The sequence below is a fragment of the Pseudoliparis swirei genome, chromosome 11, assembly GCF_029220125.1.
Source record: "Pseudoliparis swirei isolate HS2019 ecotype Mariana Trench chromosome 11, NWPU_hadal_v1, whole genome shotgun sequence".
Classification (NCBI taxonomy): domain Eukaryota; kingdom Metazoa; phylum Chordata; class Actinopteri; order Perciformes; family Liparidae; genus Pseudoliparis; species Pseudoliparis swirei.
The window spans coordinates 17,810,240-17,833,134 of record NC_079398.1 but is presented as its reverse complement, the minus strand read 5'-3'; the positions used below and the strand labels follow the sequence as shown (position 1 = coordinate 17,833,134).

Genomic DNA, 22,895 nt, shown 5'->3' with positions numbered 1-22,895 from the left:
TAATATTATTCATAAAGAGAAGCCAATGAGTTCCTGTTTATGTTGACCACGTTACACACACAACAATATACATTAAATACGTCCAATTTAATACTAACCTTATGGCGCTAACAACAGTGTTACAATGCTAACCAACACAAGTAAAGTAAACTATAGAAGCATTTGACCAACATATACAACTGAGAACCGTTCATTAAGTAACTTCATTGACAAAATGCGGCGTACTTACGTGTAACTGTTGGTCCGAAAAAAAGCCGCGAAAAGACGCTGCGCGAGGCTCAGGTGTGTGTGCTGCAGGGTTGCCAGGTCTGTGTGACAAAACCAGCCCAAAAACCAGCCCAATATCAGAAATATGCCCGTGCCAAACCATATACACTGCTTTTAAAGTCCATGTCCATGTGTGTACGTTCTGATCTGGAGTCAGTTTGGTAGGATTTGGGTATAAATAAATTATTTCATTAAAAATATGGGTTTTTATTTAAAGATATTCATGTAATTTGCATGCAAAATAGGTCTACCCGAACCAGCGGACAAAAAATTCAACCCGCGGCAACGCTTCAAAAGTAGCCCAATTCCGCGGGAAAACCGCGGACCTGGCAACACTGCGGGTCGTCTCTCACTCAAAGGGGAACATAAATAATTACACGTTCAACTGTACGTCATGCATGTGCTCTTCTTCTTCTTCACCAGCTGGCGGATGACGATACCGAGGTGTCGTTCTCGGACCGCGAGCTGGAGCTGGACGAGCCCTGCGACCTGGCCGGCCTGCCGTGGGGCGAGCGCATGGGGGGCGGCGACGGCTTCCTGTCGCCGCTGCCCTCCTCGGGCCGCTCGGCCTCCCTGGCGGCCCAGCTGCGGACGGAGCGCTCGGGCCGGGACACCCCGGCCAGCGTGGACTCCATCCCCCTGGAGTGGGACCACGACTACGACCTGAGCCGCGGGCTGGAGAGCGCCAGCAGGGCCCTGAGGGAGCAGCAGGGCGAGGAGGGGGACTTCCTCCAGCGGCCTACCTCGGCCCTGTCAGGTCGGTGTCACCCAGACCTGTATAGAGTTCTCACTACGGGGGGCGTGGCCATGTGTCCAATAACTCCAAAACAAAATGCCACTGACGCGTTTGTGCTTTACGCAGCCAAAAAAAAGCTCTCTCCATTCAGGATTCAGACCCCTTTAAATGTTTCACTCCTTGTTTCATTGCAGCCATTTGCTAAAATCAAAAAAGTTCATTTTATTTCTCATTAATGTTCACCCAGCACCCCATCTGGACAGAAAAAAACAGAAATGTAGAAATGATTGCACATTTATTAAAAAAGAAAAACTGAAATATCACATGGTCATAGGTATGGTCATTGATTTGATCAAATGGGGTCTGAATACTTTCTGACCCACTGTATACAGTTACGTATAATAATGGATCTGATTGTTTGAGAACAGTTTTGTTTGAATGCCTTTTCAAGCCTCTCACTTTGATCCCCGCTTATGATTAGTTTGATGCGTGGTCCAAGGAGAATGTTCTGGTACCTGAGTAACGTCTGTCACGCTCAGCATATTGAGTGTGTGTGTGTGCTCGTGACTGATAACAGTCAAACTCCATCTCGGTGCATAGAAGCAGCTCAGGTGAACGCCAGGTGAATGATGTGGTGGAGTCGAGCGTGTGCTGCCCGCCCCTGAATGTGTGTACTGTATAATGTGTGTTCCAGGTGTAGTGATCCCAGACAGCCCCGAGGCCTATGTTAAGCTCACAGAGCAGACACTGAGGGCCTCCTCCGGTAGGCAACAGCACACCCGCTGAGTGACACCTGCAGCCTTTCTGTTGATTTTACACACGCCGTAACCGACGGCAACACTTCCTAACACCGAGGCAGAGGGTCAATTCCATTTTTCACTTTTGGTTTCTTAATTCAGCCCGAATGGAAATGGAATTCAGCCCTCGCCCTTCTTCTTCTTCTTATTATTATACTAATTATTATTCTTTTAATAATTCTTCTTCTGCCTCCTCTTCTTCCTTTACTAATTCTTCTTCTTCTTCTAATAATTATTGTTCTTCTTCCTCCTCTACTAATTTTTGTTCTTGTTCTTCCTCCTCTTCCTATTCTTCTTCTACTAATTCTTCTTCTTCCTCTTCCTCTTCTTCCTCTACCAATTCTTCATCGTTTCTTCTAATTCTTCTTCTACTAATTATTCCTCCTCTTCCTCTTCCACTAATTATTGTTCTTGTTCTTCTTCTACTAATTCTTCCTCTTCCTCTTCATCCTCTACTAATTCTTCTTCTTCTTCTTCTTCTTCATTCTAACTGGCTTTCTTACTTTTGGTTTGAGTGTGCTGTGTGTAGTTAACCTCCTTTTGACGTGTTTTGCATGTTTTATATTTTTAGATTGTGACCCTGAACAATCTGAACTTTTTGTTAACGAGGTTTCAGATTTTGTTTCAAGTCAAATTTTTTCACGGCTCCGTTCCCACAGAGGCACGACGTGTCCGAACAAAGGAGGCGGCTCGTCTCTTGTTCCTCTGTCTGAACGGGGTCTCTTCTCGAGGTCGTAACAATGTTTTTAAGTAACCGCTATGATCATGATCAGGAAGATGATGAGTGTGTGTTGCTTCTACAGGAGAGGTTTCCTCCGTGGACTCCCACCTTCACCCTCTGGATTCCAGCCGCTTCCACCAGACGGACAGCGGTCGCAGCCGAACGCCCACCAGCTCAGAACTGGACGCCTCGTACATGGGATACGTACGTACCGCCCCTACAGCTCAATCAGAGGATCGTTAATCAGTTATATTTATAGCAGGGTTCGTACAGTCATGGAAAACCTGGAAAAGTCATGGAATTTTATAAATAATAAATAGTTATTTCCAGGCCTGGAAAAGTCCTGACATCTTTTTTTTTGTCACAATAAGTTTGGGAAAAGTCATGAAAATGTGTTTATATTCACATGTTCATTTACGCCGAGTTTTAAATAATTAATATGTTTTTAAAAAGAATGACGCTCAAAATATAAGCCGGCATACACTCTTTCACACACTATATATATATATACTATATACAGTTTATATAGATATATATATACTGTGTGTGTATATATATATGGATATATATATATATATCTGTATATATATATATATATATTAATAAAGTGTTTCACATAGACAAAAATAATTATTGTGTAAAGTTAAAACTAAACAATGTACCCGAAAGTTTTGGAAAAGTCATGAAAATGTGTGATATTCATATGTTTATTTACGCTGAGTTATAAATAATTAATATGCTTTTAAAAGAATGACGCTCTAAATATAAGACGGCATACGCTCTTTTATACTCGCACATTTTTCCGCTCTGCAAGTGAACGCACCTTAACTGAAATTGTTTCTCATTTATTTGAGTCATTTAAGGTTATATACTGTATGCTTTGGAATTCTCTTTGTTAGTTTAAATACGACATGGTCATGTAAATTTGGTTTTAAAGTCGTGGACCCCCATTGGTCACCACGTGTATGAACCCTGTTTATGCGATCTAACATTAGAGTCAGACCTGAAATAACTGCTTAGTTGATTATCCCAGTTCACAAAGTCTTAGTCATAAGGTTGAAACATGTATTATTATAAAGTATGTCTGCACTATGCAAATATCTTTGTGTAACCTAACATCCATCTGTAGATGCGGCTGCTGGGCGAGTGTCGGGGCAACATCGACACCGTGAAGAGGATGGGCTGCGAGCTAAAGGAGGAGGAGGACACGGGGTCCGGACTGGCCGATCCAAGCAGCTCAGAGTCCCAGACCGCAGGTAATACAACCAGCAACCCCTCCCGCATGCATATATCCCACATTAACACACTTTTTCAATCAGAATCAGAATCAGAATCAGAAACAATTGCCACATTTTGAAACACAAGGTTTTTTTGGAGAGGAGGAGGAGAGGAAGGAGGAGGAAGAGGAGGAGGCGAGAAGGAGGAGGACAAGGAGGGAACAGGGGAAGGGAGGAGGAAGGTAAGAAGGAGGAGAAGGAGGGCGTCCCGGTGATGAGAGTGGTGGTGTCTGGAAGAAGTGGGGCCCATGCCGGGGGGGTGTGAGGAGGACACCGCCAAGTGGGGGTCAGGTGGAGGAAGGGAGAGCTCCCTGTGGCGGGAGGGAGCGAACAGGGGGGGGAGGGGGGGTGGAGGGGAAGTCAGGAGGGAGGAAGAGGAAGGAGTTTTGCGCGGCAAACCCTCTCGTAACACGGCAGATTGCTGGGGCAGTCAGTGACGAGCCTGGATGATGGACCTCAATGATGCAGTGTCTGCAGCGAGCCTGTGATGCTCTGCCAGGGTCGCTTTGGTCAGCTGCGTGGAGGAGGGGAGGGACTATCAGTTAGACCTTGCAGAACCTGGCCATCTGATTCTCTGGCAACTTGAGGAGCTGGTCTCTTCCCCTGAGGTTCCTCCCTTGGGCTGGGCGAGCGTCTGCCCAGCCCACTTGGAGCTGGAGGAGGCGTCCTGGGAGTGCGAGCGGATGTGAGGAAGGTGGGGAGGTCCGCTCCATAGATGAGTCCCACTGGATGAGCTCTGTGCCTCCTGAACTCCAGGCTCATCTCCTGCATCACTGGGTCACCAGGTTGCCTCACAGATGTTCTGAGGCCTGGTCCACTCACCTCAGAGCAGTCTCCACCTGTAGCGGGTGCTGCCCCGCCAGAGATGAGTCCAATGAGGGTGGTGTCATCCGAGCTCCAGGGAGAGCTTGAACTGCTGGTGACTGCTGGTAGCTGTTTGTGGAGCTGGGGAGAAGTGCAGGAAGGGGGGTGCAGCCCAGGGGGTAACCCGTGTCAGTGCTGGTGGTGCCTGAGACGGTTTGAAGGTCCTGTCGGTCAGAAGTCTGTGATCAGGATGATGGGTTGAGGCAGTGCTCCAGGAAACGGGCGGGATCCTGGGGAGAGAGATGGTGAGCCGGGCACGAGCTTGACGGAACAGATCCAGGATGCTGCAGCTGAAGTCAGAGATGGCTGTTCAGGCATGTTCACTGCATGGACAGGATCTCATATGGGTTCCTGGGTCCAGAGGGGCTGGATCCAGGAGACATGTTGGACAGTTAGGATGGTGACAGGGGACAGGGGTCCAGGGTCTGGTCGGGTCAGTGGTGAGGGCAGCGCGGAGAGAAGGTGCCTTAGCTTGTGTTGTGCTGGGACGGGGCCTGGGTCGGGATGTCCCAGTGGATGAGGTTTTTGGGGACGGGAAGATGGTGGAGTCGGATGGTAGGGTGACACCGGAGTGGCAAGAGAGGGGAGATTGGAAGAGGGGGTTTTTCCGGAGTCAGCTTGTTGGAGACAGCCTCTGGCGCGGGGTCCAGGGTGCTGCTTTATGGGAGATGGTGCGGCTCAGCTGGATGCTGCTCCTTCCAGGATGGAGGGAGGGGTGTGGATGGCCTGTGGTGGGCTGGTGGAGGGGTCTGAGTCTGGAGCCTGGTTGGTGTGAGTTGTGGGGCAGTGCTCAGCTGGGAGCCTTCTAAACAGGCAATAGAATTCCATTCAATGGTCAGGGTGAGGCTCTCATGTATGGGTGGATCTGGAGTCTCTCTTCAGACAGAAGCCTAGAGCCTCTCAGACAGAGCCGCTTTTCATTAGACAGTCGTTTGCTTTCAGCCTCATCAGTCACCGCCTTGAGTACAGTCCCTTGCTCTCTCAAACCTGTTACCTGTAATAGCTCCTGAGGTACCTGTCCCCCCTTCTCTCCGTGCCTGTGGTCTTGCTGGTCTTAGAGGGTTTGGCGTTGCTGAAAACTCACGGTTGACTCTGATGAATACAGCTGTCATGCAGCCTAGAGGCTCTGTCCTCCAGCTTGATGGAACTTGCAGCCCCCTGGCAGAAGCAGTCCTGACCATGTTCGCGTGTACATCCATCACAGTCAAGTATCTCAGTGAAGATCTCCAGAGCCTCACTGGTCCACCCTGTCCACTTCGAACTTCTGCACAGGTTTGCAAGACTTTGTCTCCTCTCTGCCTGGATGAATCAGATGATGACGTATGACGGGCATCAGCCACCTCATGACGTGGCGTGAGTGGCCCCGCTGATTGTGTGTCGCATAGGTCCATAATGAATGCCTTTTCAGTATGAAGTACTTCTCTGCTCTAAGCTATTCATTTAAAGGAGTAGGTTGAGTACTAAAAGTTTGTTAATAGGTTTTAACCGTCAAAAAGACCCACTCACACACACAGCCGCTGGAACGAGGGTCTCAGCCTGTTCACGTCCTTGTTCGCTGCAGGTGTAAACTCAGGCCATGAAGCCGTAACTCACGGACGGGAAGGAAGTGGCAGTGGATGATAAAAAGATTCCAGGTCCGATAACAGTGCTGTAGAATGTGCAGTCCGCCGCTGCACCAGCCGTTCGTTTAAGAGTTACCAGATTCTCCTTTTTTACCGGACGAGGCAGGTCCACCCGCTGGCCCGGCTCAGGCCGAAGCCAGCTGCGTTGAGAGCTGAGTTGAGAGCCACTAAGCTGATTCCGTGCTGAACACGAGAACGGTGAAACACAGAGCGGAGTCTGTCTCACCATCAGCAGGAGGAGTTCGCAGTTTGTGTTGTCAGTTGAGCGGACGTTGAGAGATAAATATGGCGAGCTTGCGTACGAGATCCCCGCTTCAGTAGCCCATAAGCGCGCTGTACAACGCCTTCCTCTTCCGGCCGTGCACGCAACACCACTGCGGGGGGTGCACACACCTTTACAAAAATAACTCACAAAACCACAGAAGTAAAAACGTTAGAGTTGTGGTTTGTTGTTGTATGTTCAAAGTTCTTTTCTGGTTCTCTCTCTGGGAATGGAAGCCCAAAAGAAGTATTTAAAACGAAAACAATAAAAAAAACATCGCGCACCAACACACCGAGGCGACCTTTCGCGGCGCCATGAATGTACATGTAAAACGCAGAAGGTTGAAATGCATAAATAGTCCAGAGCTTTTCATGGAGCGGGATACGTCTGTGATCTAGGAGTGATTGAGCGCTGGGAGCTCCTGCAGGCTCAGGACTTCAGCAAAGAGCTGCGCACCAAGCAGAACCAGCAGCAGTGGCAGCAGCTGAACTCTGACCTGAACAAGGTCTGGGCCTGGCTGGGGGAGACGGAGCAAGAGCTGGAGCGGCAGCGGAGGCTGGACCTCAACACGGACATCCAGACCATAGAGCAGCGCATCAAGAAGCTCAAGGTGTCGTACCTTCGGATGCCTTTTAAATCTTTGTTTTAAACTAACCTGAAACTTCATTTTTTGCTGTGTTTCATCTCTATTTACTCTTAACCAGTAACATATACACTAATAATTACACATCTGGACAAACACTCACATGTGTTGCCTTTATTATAACACCAACATTATTCAAGTATCCTTTGTGGTTGCAGAGATAGTTTGTGTTTGTTATTTCAAGCAGAAACCTAAAAAGAAATCAGGTAGGTAGTTTTTTTAAAGGTTAGTGGTACTGTGCCACCCGGTGGTCAAATGTAGGAAGTGCATGTCCCAATTCACCCGGTGGTTCCCTCACAGATATAAGAAAGCAACACAACTACATTTTGGCTCCAACAATCTTAGTTTTTCTCCCTCCGTAAAAGCACGAATATTAATATTCACACATTGTTTGCGTCTGCAGGAGCTGCAGAAGGCCTACGACAAGCGCAAAGCCATCGTGCTGTCCATCAACCTGTGCAGCACGGAGTTCGTGCAGTCGGCCACGGAGGAGTCCCGAGAGCTGCAGGCCCGCCTGAAGGACATGAACAACCACTGGGACAAGCTGGGCAGCTCGCTGGAGGAGTGGAGGAGCTCCCTACAGGAGGCGCTCATGCAGTGTCAGGTAGGCGCCGGTCGTCGATCAGTTCTTCTCAAAGGGAACGTAAGTTTGATTCCTGAGGCTCTACCCTCCTGATCCTCAGGACTTCCACGAGATGAGTCACGGCCTGCTGCTGTGGCTGGAAAACATCGACCGCAGGAGGAACGAGGTGGTTCCCATCGACCCCGTCCAGGACAGTGACACTCTCCACGAGCATCACAAAATACTCACGGTACAGGAAGATATTGTATATGGGAATTTATAAAATATTCACTACCGTTCAAAGGTTTGGGGTCACCCAGACAATTTTGTGTTTTCCATGAAAACTCACAAAATGAATAGAAAATATAAGGTTTGAAATAATGATTTTTATTTTAAATATTAATGTTGTTCTTCAAACTTGTCGCTCAAAGGAAAGCCAGTTTTATAGCTTCTCTCAGCAGCATAGCTGTTTTCAGCTGCGCTCACATAAAAAGGGTTTTATACCCCTCTGTTAGTCTTCTAAGGTGATAACACAATGTACCACTAGAACACTGGAGATGGGCCTCTAGACACCTATGTAGAGACTTCATTAAACACCAGAGAATAGTCATTTACCACATTAACTATGTAGAGAGTGGATTTATGATTAATCGTGAATACAAATCTGTACAATATAATGGGTCATAGCAAGGCCATATATATATATATATATATGTCTTTTATTCCAGACTCATGAGTCCATAAAGCAACAAATACAATAACAATATATAAAATACAATACGAGGACACCGGTACAATCGCTGCAGTTAGAAAGTCATAGTTATAGCACAGGTTAAATAATATACATGGTTTTAGAATACAACAGGAAGTTGTTTTTCATGTCTCTAAATTCACAAACTCCCCAACAGAAAATCCACCAGGAGCTGCTGGACTCTCAGCTCAAAGTGGCCTCGCTGCAGGACCTGTCCCTGCAGCTGCTGGTCCACTCTCAGGGCAGCGACTGCCTGGAGGCCAAGGAGAAGGTCCACGTCATCGGAAACCGCCTCAAGCTGCTGCTGAAGGAGGTCACCCGAGACCTGCGGGAGCTCGCCAAGATCCTGGACATCACGAGCAGCCAGCAGGTGGCGCTTCACTAGAAGAAGAACAAATGTTTCATGCTTTTTCTTTTTTTGAAGATGTCTTTCAGACGTTTGACTTTGCATGTGCAGATCTTTAGATGATGCTCATGTTAGTTTTCCTTCCTTAAAATAATGGCCGATGTCATTTTTACAGGTTCTTCAGAAAACACAAAAAACCTGACCACATATTGATCTATATATGATATAGTGATATATTATACTACAGGGGTGGAATGTAGGAGCTTTTAACAGAGGTATCATGAGGAGATGATTAAGGCAAAAAATGACATATGCCATTATTTTAGGACGATATTTAGAGCAAGAAGTGTAACACATCGGATAAACAACAACAAAGAAACAGAATGCAACAAAAAAAACAAAAAGAAAACGATTTGTAACTAAAGCGTGATCTATTCTCTATTGTACGCTCATTAATTCTCTATTGTACGCTCATTAATTTCTGATAATATATCCATCAGGTCTACGAGGTGTTGTCCCATTTCCCCCCAATATGTCAGAAACTGCTCCTGATGATTTTCTTCCACTAGATTTAAATGAAAGGCTGCTGGCGTGTTCATATGTCAACGTGTCTCTCCGTCAGGATCTCTCATCCTGGTCGTCCGCCGACGAGCTGGACACCTCCGGCTCCCTCAGTCCTGTATCAGGAAGGAGCACGCCGAGCCGGCAGCGATCGGTAACACACACACACACACACACACACACACACGCCTACCTGGAGCCCTCAGATAACCCGTTGAAGGCCATATTCACCCCGATCATCCCAAGAGCTCTCCTCACTCCTTCCTCCACCTCCACAATCTTCTCTACCCTCCTCCCTTGTTTTCCAGCCTGTTCACTCTTCATGCATGTCGTGCATTCCAGGAGCAAAATCCTTTCGAACTTTTCTTATTTCCTCCTCGGATGACTTTCTCTGTCACTTTTTCTCTTCCAGTATTTCCGACACCAAGAATGTAACCTCCTGTCCCACAAATAGCCCCCTCCCCTCCGCCCAATAAACTTTCCCTTAATCTCTTCACACTCTTAGGTGTAGGTTTGATCCCTGTACTGTTACATGTACAACACAACTGAATAAACTGTGTTTATGATGTAGAAAGCATGACATCATACTTGTTTACTAGTATTATAAGGCAACAAGAATCGGCATCGATTCATTATGTTATCAGTCCAAATATACATGTGGCTGCTTACAGTGTGTGTATGTTACTGTTATCACATTGCATCACATTGCATAACTCCTCACTTCCTTTTGGCAAAAAGTTTATTTACTTTCACTTCAAAGCCAGATTTACAAAAATCAACCCTCGCGTATGATTTTGTTGCCGCTCTTCTTTCAATTTTTGGGCACTTTTCTTTTCATCGGTAGCTTTTTTTATCTTGATTTGCCTGGACTGAAACATACTTTCTTTCTTTTACCCCCCGACCCCCCCTCACCACCAACCTGTTCATTGCAAACAGCAACGGGGCAAATGTAGTGAGTCTCAGCCCGGAGCCTCTGTGAGCGGTCCACAGCACAGGTACCTTTCTGTTGGTTTCTAGCACACCCAGAAGATCATGGAACTCCTGAGCTCCCATGATGCACCTGGATTCAACAACCGCTTCAACATACACATTTTTTTAAATCACAATTTCTTTATTTCTGTGTGCTCGTGGTCGTGAGTTCCATCATCTCCTGTCCGTCTAGAGTCTAGACGCTCCGTGGAGGAGACGAGGTCCGCTTGGTATCGCTAACCAGAGGGCGTTTATCACATGTAACGCAACTATGTGTCTATGTCTAACACTCCCCTGCTGTTACTGAGCGCACGCACACACACACACACACACACACACACACACACACACACACACACACACACACACACACACACACACACACACACAGACCCAGTGTCTGCAATGAACAATGCAAAGACTGCAGTCTCTCTTTCTCTTGTGTGTGTGATGTTTCTTCTTCTTCTGCTTCTTCTTCCTCTTCTGCTTCTGCTGCTGCTATCTCACCAACTATTCATCACCCCCCCCCCCATCCCTCACCCTTCAGCCTGTCATCTGTGAGTCTCAGGTCTCCCTTTGTTAAATGTTGAGGGTACTTTTAGTAACACAGGACATCCTGAGTTTAGTTCATACATCATTCATATTTATGCATTCCTGGAGTCGGGGATCATTTTAATGAAATAGTAGCAGTAGGTACGTGTGAGCTACCTTCTTTAATTTGATTCCCTTGAGCTGCCCGATGCCACAAGAAGACAGTTTAGCTGTAAAATATATACAATAAAGTAGGACTACACTTTGGGGAATAAGTGTTGTTGCCGTGAGCTCCTTCAGTTGTCGCTGGAGGGAAGCAGAGGAACACGTACACGCCCGTTTCTAACCGCTGTTGCCCCTCTTGCTTTTGCATTTTTCTCCGCAGGACTTTAATAAAACACGCGTGTGATTGTCCGCCGGCTCCTCGCAGCATGTGTGTTTGTCTTTAAGCTCAGGAGTGAAATGTGTAGTCTTGTGTAACTCGTGTTTAACAGCCCGGTCTCAGCACGGTGTCCCGACTTTGCTCTTGAGCCACGTTGGCGAAGTCTCGTGACGGCCACGCTGAACCGAGGGGGCTCGTTTTTGATTAGACGTCGCTAAACGACGGCTAAACGAAGAGGCGTATGGATCAGATTAGAGAGGAGTTCAAGCGCACCGTGTTTATTAAACTAGACTTATTCAATCAGTCGCTTATTTACACCGAGTTCATTCTCGAGCTCTGAAAACGAGGTTCCTCAGGACGCCGCTGGTTTCTCATTGGTCGCAGTAACCGAATGTTCCCCTGCAGGTCTCTCAGCGCCGCTGGATCCGGTTCCTCCCCTTCTGACCCGGCGGCGGCGGGTTGTAGGTCCTCGTTCCCGCGGCGCGTCCTGTGGGCGGCGTTGCCCCTGCAGCTCGCCATGCTCCTGCTGGTGGTGCTGGCCTTCCTGCTGCCCATGACCGAGGAGGACTACTGCGGGAACTCCAACAACTTGGCTCACTCCTTCTACCCGATGCTCAGATACTTTAACGGACCCCCCCCGGTCTAGACCGGCGTCCTTTTTTTGAAAAGTTAAAAAAGGTCTGGGTCATCCTTTTGTGCTGCAGAACAAAACATGAAGCATCTCACTGTGTGATGCTGTGGTGCGTTCAGGAGCATCTGGAGGTCCATTGAGTGTCATACACATGTTGCGCTGAGTGATGGTGTGGTGCGTTCAGGAGCATCTGGAGGTCCATTGAGTGTCATACACATGTTGCGCTGAGTGATGCTGTGGTGCGTTCAGGAGCATCTGGAGGTGCATTCAGTGGCATACACAGTACAGTGAGATCTAGCACCAAAGGTAAACGCTGAATTATTTTGCTTGTAAAAAATAAAACACAACAAAAAACAACATTTAATATATCTCTGACATTGCGATAATTTTTTGACCTGTATTTTTGGCATGCGGTTTATTTACTCGCGTCACTGTCCACTTTTTACTTGAATTATTACATCGATTCACGAAAGATTATTTTCAGCTCAGTCGTGTGTTTTTAATATCAGTCCATTTTCAAGAGTTTAACTGGTCACCTGCTGTCTTTATACATGTTGCTGTTTTATTTTTTAAACAAAATACAACTTTAGGATGGAGAATCATGACATATAGAACTATTGTATATTTTGTATGACTGTCAGTAACAAATGTATAACAGGATGATGTAACATGTGTATATAATGGTTATAAATTAGTCTGGGAAATGTATGTATGTATATGCCACCATCAAAAACAATGAATGCCAAATTCTCATGTTTATATTTGTCTTTTTATTTCTTTTTTGATGTGTTTTTACATATCTAATATCATTTTAGTGAATCATATTCACACTGAGCTTTTCCTGAAAACACAAAACAAGACAAATAGGGTTTTCTATGATTTGATAAGGTTTTATTTTGATATATTTGTGAGACCACAAGAATACATTAATATGAAAGTCCAGTTTGGCATGTGTGTATATTTATATATATATTAAATCTGGGCTTCATGAAGGGGAGCAGACCCGGAGGGAGGAAGATCTAAAGAGGAGCTGGAGGGAAGGTCCTGGACTTCAGGCCTCTGGTGAGCAGGACAATGCCAGGCCATGTTACCAGGATGGTGATGATGGTGGTGATGATACGTGTGAAGAAGACCCTCCAATGATTTGATGATGTCATAGCTTGGAAGATCCAGAACTGGCGTCCAGACCCAACATCTGGGAAACCACCATCCGGAAATCCACCAGCTGAGATGAAAGAAATTATAGAGGTAAAAGAATATGGAGTTTGATTTTTAAACCAGCGATATCTTTATTAAAACTCCTAAAAAATAAATAACATCGTATCAGCAGACTCTTCATTCATTCTTCTAGAATTTAATTTTTGCGTCACAATTTTACAAACCCCAATAAATCGATCATTCCACATGCCAACTGCACACGGTCACCGTGATCAATACAATATAAACATGATCAATTATTAATGACGAGCCGAGGATAGATTTTACTGTGAAGTTATGAGAATGTTTAAATGTCTAACTTGTATAAAGCAGACAAAGAGTTGGAGCATCCCTAGTCAAGAGAGATATACTGTATAGATAGATAGATATATACTTTATTAATCCCCAAGGGGAGATTTGTCATTACAAGTAGCAGCACCAATACACCAAACACACAAGAATAAAAACAAAACACAAATATAAAAAACAGGGATGAAAGATATAGAAGTATACAAAGTAAACAAAACAAAATATATATGTACATATACAACACACATGCATACACAACACACAACATCAATGACAAATCAAATTCAAAAATATTAAATATAGACAGTGTGCAAAATGCAGAGTGTGTATATGTGTGCAGTGCAAATGAAATTTGTGTGTATGTGTGCAGTGCAAACAAAAGAAATGTGTGAAGTGCAGATAGATTTATAGATAGATGGATGGATATATGTAGAGATAGATTATGGATAGATAGTTGGATGGGTGATGGATACACAAGGTTGTGTTTTTAGTACCAGTTTTGTCTCTTCAATCACAAACAATCTCTAAAGGCATAATAAGTCTTGTATCTCCGCAGCACTAGAACGCCTCTGTCCCGATGTCCCTGAACCTCTCACCTCCCTCTCCCTGTCCGACAGCTGGCTCAGGCTCCGTCTGAGGCCGGCCAGCTGCCGCTGGTCCTCTCTGCTCTGCTGCTCTCGGCTCCTCAGGTCCGAGCTCACCGTGTCCAGCTGCTCCAGCCTCTGGTTCTGGTCCTGCAGGGCCCGGTCCTGTTCCACCACTCGCATCTCCACGCCAGACACAGTTAACGGCTGCATTGCTCTCTAATACTCAGTTAAAGAAGTAACACACAGAAGCCTGGTGGATTATGAGGTGTAAGTGCCTCTGTGTTTATTGGTCGGGGTCCGGACCCCTCGGCCCTCTACCTTGAGCTCACTGTTGTGGACCAGCCGGGCCTCGAGCTCCACGTTGGACCGCTCGGCGGCCTTCAGGTCGCCTTGGAGACGCTCCACTTTCCTCCTCAGCCTCCGGGTCTCCAGGTGAGCATCGTCTCGCTCCACGGCCGACGCCGAGCACCTCCTCTTCTTCTCCTCCTCCAGCTCGGACACCTTGTTCCTCAGGAGCTGCACATGGAGGGCTTTGCTCTCCAGCTGGTCTTTCTGCAATTTGAACTGTCGCAGACATGGAGTTTTATTATTTATTAAATGCTGTATATATAATTATGTTTATATATATTTAAAAAGAAAGAAAATTAAATCTATTTATTTATTCTTTTTTATACAAATATATGTATTTATATTTATATATATTTTGTTTTTTATTATTTGTTCTTCTTTTCTATATATATATATATATATATATATATATCATTTTGCCCTGTTTTTTAAAATTAATTTGTTATTTTTATGTCTGACATTTTTGTATTTGTTTAATGTTAATTTATTTAAAGAATAAAACCCATACCTTTCTCTGCAGGCTGTAGGTCAGACTCCTGCTCTCCACCAGAGCTGCTGCCTCCTGCTTGACGAGCTGCTCCGCCCGTTTCAGGGTGAGCTTCAGCCTCATGTCGAAGCCCAGATCCACAGCAACGCTTTCCACCCTCATGGCCTCCGACAGCTGCTCCAGGAACTCTGCAAACTGGATGGAAGTCATCTACATACCATCTCCCAGTCATGGAGCTTTTCTCTCCGGACTTCTTTACCCACATGCTGTCTGTGGAGCCTCAGCCCGTCGCGCTGCACGTCTGCGGCCTGCAGCTCGGCCTCCAGGCCTCGGAGCCGCTCCCTCAGGTCCTGGACCTGCTGCTCCGCCAGCTGAGCCCTCTGCAGGGCCCGGAGCCCGAGCTCCGCCTGCTCACTCAGCTGCTCGGAGGCGTGACGCAGCCGGGCCTCCATCACCGACAGGGACTCAAGACATGCAGGAAGGGGACGTTTATCTCAGGGTAGGGGGAAGAGTCAATGTAAAGGGCAGAGTCAATGTGAAGGGAAGAGTCAATGTAAAGGGGAGAGTCAATGTGAAGGGAAGAGTCAATGTAAAGGGGAGAGTCAATGTGAAGGGAATCAATGTGAAGGGAAGAGTCGATGTAAAGGGAAGAGTCAATGTAGAGTAAAAATATGTATATATATATATATATATATATATTCTTTTTATATATATGTATATGTCTTTTTTTAAAATTAAATAAAAATATAAAATATAAATAGAAGATATTTTATATATATATATATTTCTTTAAAAAAAAATGTTCTATATGTCTTTGTTCTCCTTTACCCGCTCTGACCCCTCACCTTATTGCAGACCTCATCCAGGTTGTGCAGAACCTCTTCCTCCGTGAGCAGAGGAGCGTCCTCACTCTTCCCCGGCAGCAGGCCCGCCACGTTCTCCAGGAACTTCTGCAGCTTCTCCTCCGCCGCGCGAGTCTCTCTGTGGCTCCTCTGGAGCTTCTCTTCCAGCTCCTGCACCTGTTTCTCCAGACAACGGGACTCTCGCCTCGCCGCCTCCACAACTTTCTTGCTGGCGTCGAGCCGCTCCACCAGGGTCCCCCTCTCCATCTCCACACTCCGCCTGCCTGCCGCCAGGCCCTCTGACTCCTGCCGGAGGTAGACACGTACACTACCGTTCACAAGTTTGGGGTCACTTATAAATGTCCTTATTCAAAGTAAAGTAACGTTTTTATCAATGAGGATAACATTAAATTAATCATAAATACACTCTCTACATGGTTAATGTGGTAAATGACTATTCTCTAGTGTTTAATGAAGTCTCTACATAGGTGTATAGAGGCCCATCTCCAGTGTTCTAGTGGTACATTGTGTTATCGCCTTAGAAGACTAACGGAGGGGTAGAAAACCCTTGAAAATCATTTTTATGTTAGCACAGCTGAAAACAATTTTGCTGGTGAGAGAAGCTATAAAACTGGCCTTCCTTTGAGCCACAAGCTTGAAGAACAACATTAATATTTCAAATAAAAATCATTATTTCTACCCTTGTCAATGTTTTGACTATATTTTCTGTTAATAATTCAGTTGATAAATAAAAGTGTGAGTTTTCATGGAAAACACGAAATTGTCTGGGTGACCCCAAACCTTTGAGCGGTAGTGTACAAGACCAGTAAGAAAATATTGTTATACACTACCGTTCAAAAGTTTGGGGTCATCCAGGCAATTTCGTGTCTTCCATGAAAACTCACTTTTATTTATCAAATGAATTGAAAATTGAATAGAAAATATAGTCAAGACATTGACAAGGTTAGAAATAAGGATTAATATTTGAAGTATTAATTTTGTTCTTCAAACTTCAAGCTCAAAGGAAGGCCAGTTGTATAGCTTATCACCAGCATAACTGTTTTCAGCTGTGCTAACATAATTGCACAAGGGTTTTCTAATCAGATATTAGTCTTCTAAGGCGATTAGCAAACACAATGTACCATTAGAACACTGGAGTGATAGTTGATGGAAATGGGCCTCTATACACCTATGGAGATATTTCATTAGAAACCAGACGCTTCCACCTAGAATAGTCATTTACCACATTAACAATGTATAGAATGTATTTTTGATTAATGTTATCTTTATTGAAAAAACAGTGCTTTTCTTTGAAAAATAAAGACATTTCTAAGTGACCCCAAACTTTTGAAGGGTAGTGTATGTTTAAAATATGTTCAACGTGTACCCCTTTGAGTGAGTGTAGTGCTGCCGCGCTGCTGGCGGCCTTCCTTCTCTCTCGGTCCAGCGCGGCCACCAGCATCATCACCGTCTCTCTGCTGGCTCTACACTCCAGCTCACAGGATCTCACACTCTCATCCAAAACGGCAATTCTCATCTTCAGCCTGTCCCTCTCATGAGACTGGTCCACCTAAAAAAAAAGGTAAAAGCACTCAAAATCTATAATTTATCGTATAATTATCATGTTTGTATCTATTGTAGGACATGTATAAATTAAAAGCTGGTTAAAAAGCAAAATTAGGTGCAATTTAGTTCATGTTCAATCACAAATATGTGTCATAAAGATATAAAAATGAATTTATATTGTGTTGGCATACCTCATCAGAGCTTTCCATAACTTCCATAATGAGAAGTGGTGCAGGGGAAGTGGAAACAGTGGAGAATTGTCTCTGTTTTTTAAGAAGTGTCCTGGCAACACCAAACACAAGCTATACCAGAGGTCACCAGAGGGGGTGCTGCTGCACTGAGAACGTCTGACATTATCAAAACCTTTTCTTTTTTTTAAAGATCTTTGGATGCAAATAAAATATATAATTCATAGCTTATAAACAGTTGGATAATTCATAGCTTATAAACAGTTGGTAAATGTGTAAAATAACGTAGTTTTTAAAAATAGGCAAAACAAGCAAATGAAGATGTGAAGGACAACTGTGGCCGTGTTTTTAAACCCTATGATTAGACTTGCAGGTCGCCTAACTTCTGAAGCACCAACCTGAGCATTCTTCAGTCACTATTCACAATGAATGAACGTAATTATATTTATAGATTTATCGTGAGGCATCATGATGGTTTCCACTTGGTCACTTCAGTACTCGCAAGTATATCATTCAGTTTCACTTAAAACTACAAAACATACTTGTGTTGGACTACAAACCCTTCCTGAACATTTTAAATAAGTCCACGTCGACACGTAACATCTCATCACATTTGTATTATTGCTGTGTGTGCACGTGAGTGTGCATATTCACTGTGGAGTAGTCCTACGGAGCCTGGCGGCGACGCACAACCTGCCAATCTCAGACCGGGGCACACTTCACCCTCACTTATCTTACTACGTCACCATAAACAGGAAGTGCGCCGCAACAAAACACACACACACACACACACACACACACACACACACACACACACACACACACACACAAGCATACAACGTGAACAAGAAACCCGTCGTGTTCCGACGCCGGTAAGCTCATTAATACGTATCGGTTATCATTGACGTCACACACTGATACCGATAACGTGTGTGACGTCAGCACATGGGTCACCTCTGTGGGCTTCTTTTTTATCGTACTTGAAGTTCCCTGCAGTGCTCCATGTGTTTTGAGTGTAACCGGGCTGACGTCACTAGTGAAGGTTTGGCTTGTAGTCGATCTTCTCCTGGGTCCTATTTAGATATTAGCAGTGATGTTTTTAGAGGTCTTAAATTACATATTTAAGTGCACGTGCATATCTGCTCTCAGTGTTGTGGCTCCAGGGTGCAGGGTCCTGCAGCAGGAGTTGCTTGGAGGGTCACACCTCACGGGCTGTTTCCTGTGTTGCAGCTCACCTGAGCTAAGATGCTCCCCCGGACTCTGTGGTCCAGACTGGGAGCCTTGGGACCAGCAGGGAGGAAACCAGTCTGCATGTGTGCCTCGGCCCGCCTGTCCCAGTACGACTCCAAACCCAGGACTCCATCCAGCTGGTGTGCCCCAGGGATCTTTTGGAGGGCCTCTGATGATCTTCAAGCCGCTCGCCAACAGATTAAATGTGGAAGTGGACAGCAGAGGTTTTATTCCCCCGACCTCCCGAAGCCCTCCGTGTTGAAACCCAGTTTAAAACCAGCGACCGGGTCCTTAAAAAGGGTTCCCAAAGGACCGAGGACTAAACAGCCCTCCAGAGCCAACCAGCCTCCCCTGAACCCGGACCAGGTGATTCAGCCGGTCCTCTTTTTTAAAGTGTTGACGTCTCGTTCGTTCATGTCCTCACCCCCCCCCCCCCCCCCATGTGTCTCTCTGTAGGACATGATGCAATGCATTGCCTTTGCTACAGCGGATCAGTACCATTTGCCAACACTGTGCCACGCCCTGATTGGCCACGGCTTCCAGGAGATTGATTTGCCAAGAGGTATGATTTAATCAAATATATATGTTATTATTTTGTAATTGTGTGTGTGTGTATATATAACATGTTTTAATTTCAGATGCCTCGAATGTGCTGTTGATAAGCACCGACATGGCCGCGAAGCCCGATGACGACGCGGTGATGTTCTTCTTCAGGTCGAAATACAATTGTCTGCTTTTGTTCTTTCATTTATTTTATATAAATGATCAGATTGCTCAATATAGAGTAGTTTTTTTTAACTAGTTATATTATCTGTCTGGGCATGGAACCTCAATACTACCTGAGTACCTTCCATAGCTCCTCATCTAAGTTCTGATATGTACTTATTCAGTAATGAGTTGTAGAAAATATTTATATGAAAAAAGAATTGCAATTGCTGTCATTATTTAAATGTTTTAAATGCGAGTGATATTGTGGTACATGTGTAATAAAATAAAATATGTCTCGACCTGTAATGACACTATTATGGCAATTTTCTATTTATTTTCCGGGGAAGTTACAGACTGACTCTCGATCTGTAATTTCAGGGAAGGCTCCGTCATTTTCTGGAATGTTGAAGAGAAAATGGTAAAAATATATAAATTCTAGTATAATATATAATTACTTGTCGTCCTCGTTTACTTTGTTACGGTTGCGTACTTCTTCGACAAAGTAACTTTTTTCCTGTTTTTTCAGAGGAAAACGGTTTTGAGACTACTGGAGCAACATGAGATCCAACCCTATGAAGTTGCTTTGGTCCACTGGGAAAACGAAGAGATTAACTACACGGTTGGAGAGTACGCTGATCCTCACACACTCATCACAAATACATTATATATATATATATATATTCTATATATATATATATACATACACAAATAGGTTGTATATGTGTGTATATATTTTTCTTTATATATATAATGAAAGAAAGAATGTTTTTCTTTTTTATATTTATATATATTTTTTCTTTATATATTATATATTTATACTTTTTTATAAATGTTTATATATATATATATATAAAAAAATATATAAATGTAAAAATATATTTTACATATATATATATAATATTTTTCTTTATATATATATGTATATATACACTTATCACAAATATGTTGCATAAATATTTATATATATATAATTTTGTATATATATTATGTATATATAAAGAAAAAAAATTCTATATTTTGTTCTATATTTATTTATTTATATACATACATATAGTCCATTGCATTTAAGTCTCTCTTCTTCAGGGGAAACACAAAGCTCGAGCGTGGCAACTTCATCCTGAGCGATAAGATGGACCAACAGGAAGCTGCTCTGGAGAAATTTGCATTTTCAAATGCTCTGTGCTTGTCAGGTGAAAACCAGCCGAGACTATTTACAAATCAAAAGGATTTTGAAGTGTCATCTTCCACCACACGAGTTCAACCTCCATGTTTTCTTTTCCAGTCAAGCTGGCGATATGGGAGGTGTTTCTGGACAGTTTCGTGGAGTCGATTCAATCCATTCCAGAGGTGCGGTGCACACAGGCAGACAGCAGCTCTGCATTATTGATCCCCTGTGATGGTTGTTGTTTGTTTGTTTGTTTGTTTGTGCTCCTCTTCATGCTCGTCTGTCTTCATCTCGCTAGACGCTGAAATCTGGCAAAAGAGTTAAATTGTCCTCTGCAGAGGTCATGAAGAAGATCGGGGAACTTTTCACCTTACGGTAATTCATGTTTTCTTTTTAAATCGTCGTTTGTTCCGAGGGAGCTGCGACGTTTCCTTTTTTAAATTATTATTATTATTATTATTTAAAGTTTCAAAGCCAGAGAAGATTTTCCAGTTGTATTAGATTATTAGGTTTGTTTTTTTCTCCTCCTGGCAGACACTGCATCAACCTGAGGTCGGACCTGCTCATCACACCGGACTTCTACTGGGACCGAGAGAACCTGGAGAAACTCTACGACAAGACGTGCCAGTTCCTCAGCATCAATCGGCGGGTCAACGTAAATAAAACCGCCCCCCCCTCAAAATAATGAACGTGGTTGTGATGCAGCGCCTCCTTCTGACAAGAGAGAACAACGTGTTTCTGTGTTTGTTCTTTAGGTTGTGAACGAGAAGCTGGAGCATTGTTCACAGTTAACGGATCTGATGAGGAGCCACCTGAGCGAGAAGCACAGCTTGAGGCTGGAGTGGATGATCATCATCCTCATTGCTATCGAGGTAAGGAGACGAGGAATCCTTTGGGCCCTTAATTTAATTTTACATTTTTTTTACTTTGGTTTATTTGAGGGACATTAATAAAAACAATTCTGTAAATGTGCCAAGATGCTATTTCTCATCTGTAGTCCCGAGAGGCAGATGTCACAAAACAAACCTAAAAACACAAGATTACATATTCAATATTTATACAATATTTACGCTTTTAAATGAGTGCACAAACAATATAAAAGTTTTGTTTTCATTCACTTCATCAAACCCTCTTAAAAACGAACCTCTTCCCATCACGTGTTGATCTACTCTAATTGTGTAATTTGAGTATTACGGTTCGTGTACATCTCTACATTTTTTGTTTTTAAGCTCATTTGTTTGCTTGTTTTTTCTCATAGGTTATGTTTGAGCTGTTAAAAATGATCTTCTGAGCGGCTCCTCCCACAACGCACACATCGGTAAAGGACACGCAGAGGTACCGGGATTTCTGCAGGCGTGAAGCGGACCCAAATATCAATTTTTATCGCGTTACTTTCTCCTGTTCGTTATCAACAACACAATCTATTTTTTATTTCTTTTTTTGCTGGCCATCGAGGCAGAACACAAAATGTGTCAGTGGGACTTTTGAAAGTTTGGGATTTTTGTGGTCAACAACAGTTATTCAATTTTTTTTACATTCTGTTCAAAAGTCTGATTCACTTATGAAAATATGCATGTTTTAGCGACATTATTTTTGTGTCTGAAGATACATTTAAAAAACAAGATGTTCTAACTTATTAAAAGTTATAAAGTTCAAGAACTCCAACTGTGAATGCTGTAAATTATGAAAGATGCAATAAAGTGTTTTAAATGTTTGACAGCTGTGTGTCAGTGTGTGCACATAAATATTCAAACATATTTATTCATTATTAATCCAGTAGAATATCACTAGAGGTTTCAATATACAAGAGTTTGCAATATAAGAAGTACTTGAAAATATCCAGGTATGAATTTATTCCAATAAAAGAATATTTTATACATAATATATTCGTATATATAGATATATTACATATATACATATATAAATATATTTTATATATATATATATACTCATCACAAATATGTTGTATATATATTTATGTATGATTTTTTATATATATATTTAAAGAAAGAAACATCTATATATATGTGTGTGTGTCTATATATATTATATATATATATAAATGAACATATAACTGGTTTTATGTTTTGCATTTTGTAATTGAACACTAGGAAATTAAAACGGGATCATTGTTTGAGGCTTTGCTGATTACAATTTAATTATTGATAAATACATATGTGAAGATGAATTTAACTCTAAAACAAAACTTACCGTAAAGCTGCTTGGAGATTTAAAAATGAGCACATGAGCCTGTATAATAAAGTCATTATGTACAATTATAATATACAGTAATAGCACGTTCAGCTCTACCTATAGTCTTCACCTGCATGGTTGTCATGGGAACAT

The 22,895-nt window shown here is 43.5% G+C and overlaps 3 protein-coding genes across 4 annotated transcripts in view; 2 read left to right on the top strand and 1 right to left on the bottom strand.

The window, feature by feature from the left end:
- syne1b (spectrin repeat containing, nuclear envelope 1b) overlaps nt 1-12,679 on the top strand; it is a 92,940-nt gene extending 80,261 nt beyond the window's left edge. For both annotated transcript variants that reach the window (XM_056425591.1, XM_056425589.1), the window contains 11 exons: nt 691-1,024; nt 1,698-1,766; nt 2,604-2,725; nt 3,651-3,777; nt 6,945-7,156; nt 7,593-7,793; nt 7,873-8,001; nt 8,660-8,872; nt 9,471-9,563; nt 10,346-10,404; nt 11,697-12,679. In XM_056425591.1, the coding sequence (XP_056281566.1) occupies nt 691-1,024; nt 1,698-1,766; nt 2,604-2,725; nt 3,651-3,777; nt 6,945-7,156; nt 7,593-7,793; nt 7,873-8,001; nt 8,660-8,872; nt 9,471-9,563; nt 10,346-10,404; nt 11,697-11,937 (1,800 nt within the window). In that variant the 3' untranslated portion in view covers nt 11,938-12,679. The remainder of the gene's footprint in view (nt 1-690; nt 1,025-1,697; nt 1,767-2,603; nt 2,726-3,650; nt 3,778-6,944; nt 7,157-7,592; nt 7,794-7,872; nt 8,002-8,659; nt 8,873-9,470; nt 9,564-10,345; nt 10,405-11,696) is intronic.
- An 89-nt stretch (nt 12,680-12,768) lies between these two features.
- ccdc170 (coiled-coil domain containing 170) lies at nt 12,769-18,450 on the bottom strand. The gene is given in 9 exon segments (XM_056426780.1): nt 12,769-13,096; nt 13,098-13,147; nt 14,025-14,195; nt 14,334-14,579; nt 14,872-15,045; nt 15,114-15,314; nt 15,696-15,998; nt 17,080-17,262; nt 18,427-18,450. Coding segments are annotated over 9 exon segments (1,554 nt in total). The 3' UTR covers nt 12,769-12,894.
- Nucleotides 18,237-22,263, top strand: rmnd1 (required for meiotic nuclear division 1 homolog). The gene is made up of 12 exons (XM_056426538.1): nt 18,237-18,318; nt 18,677-19,042; nt 19,133-19,238; nt 19,315-19,390; nt 19,763-19,802; nt 19,911-20,011; nt 20,468-20,574; nt 20,667-20,731; nt 20,848-20,924; nt 21,084-21,204; nt 21,305-21,421; nt 21,808-22,263. Exons 2-12 carry the CDS (start codon nt 18,692-18,694, stop codon nt 21,838-21,840), a joined length of 1,194 nt encoding a protein of 397 aa, XP_056282513.1. The 5' UTR covers nt 18,237-18,318; nt 18,677-18,691; the 3' UTR covers nt 21,841-22,263.
- Nucleotides 22,264-22,895: the final 632 nt, after the last annotated feature.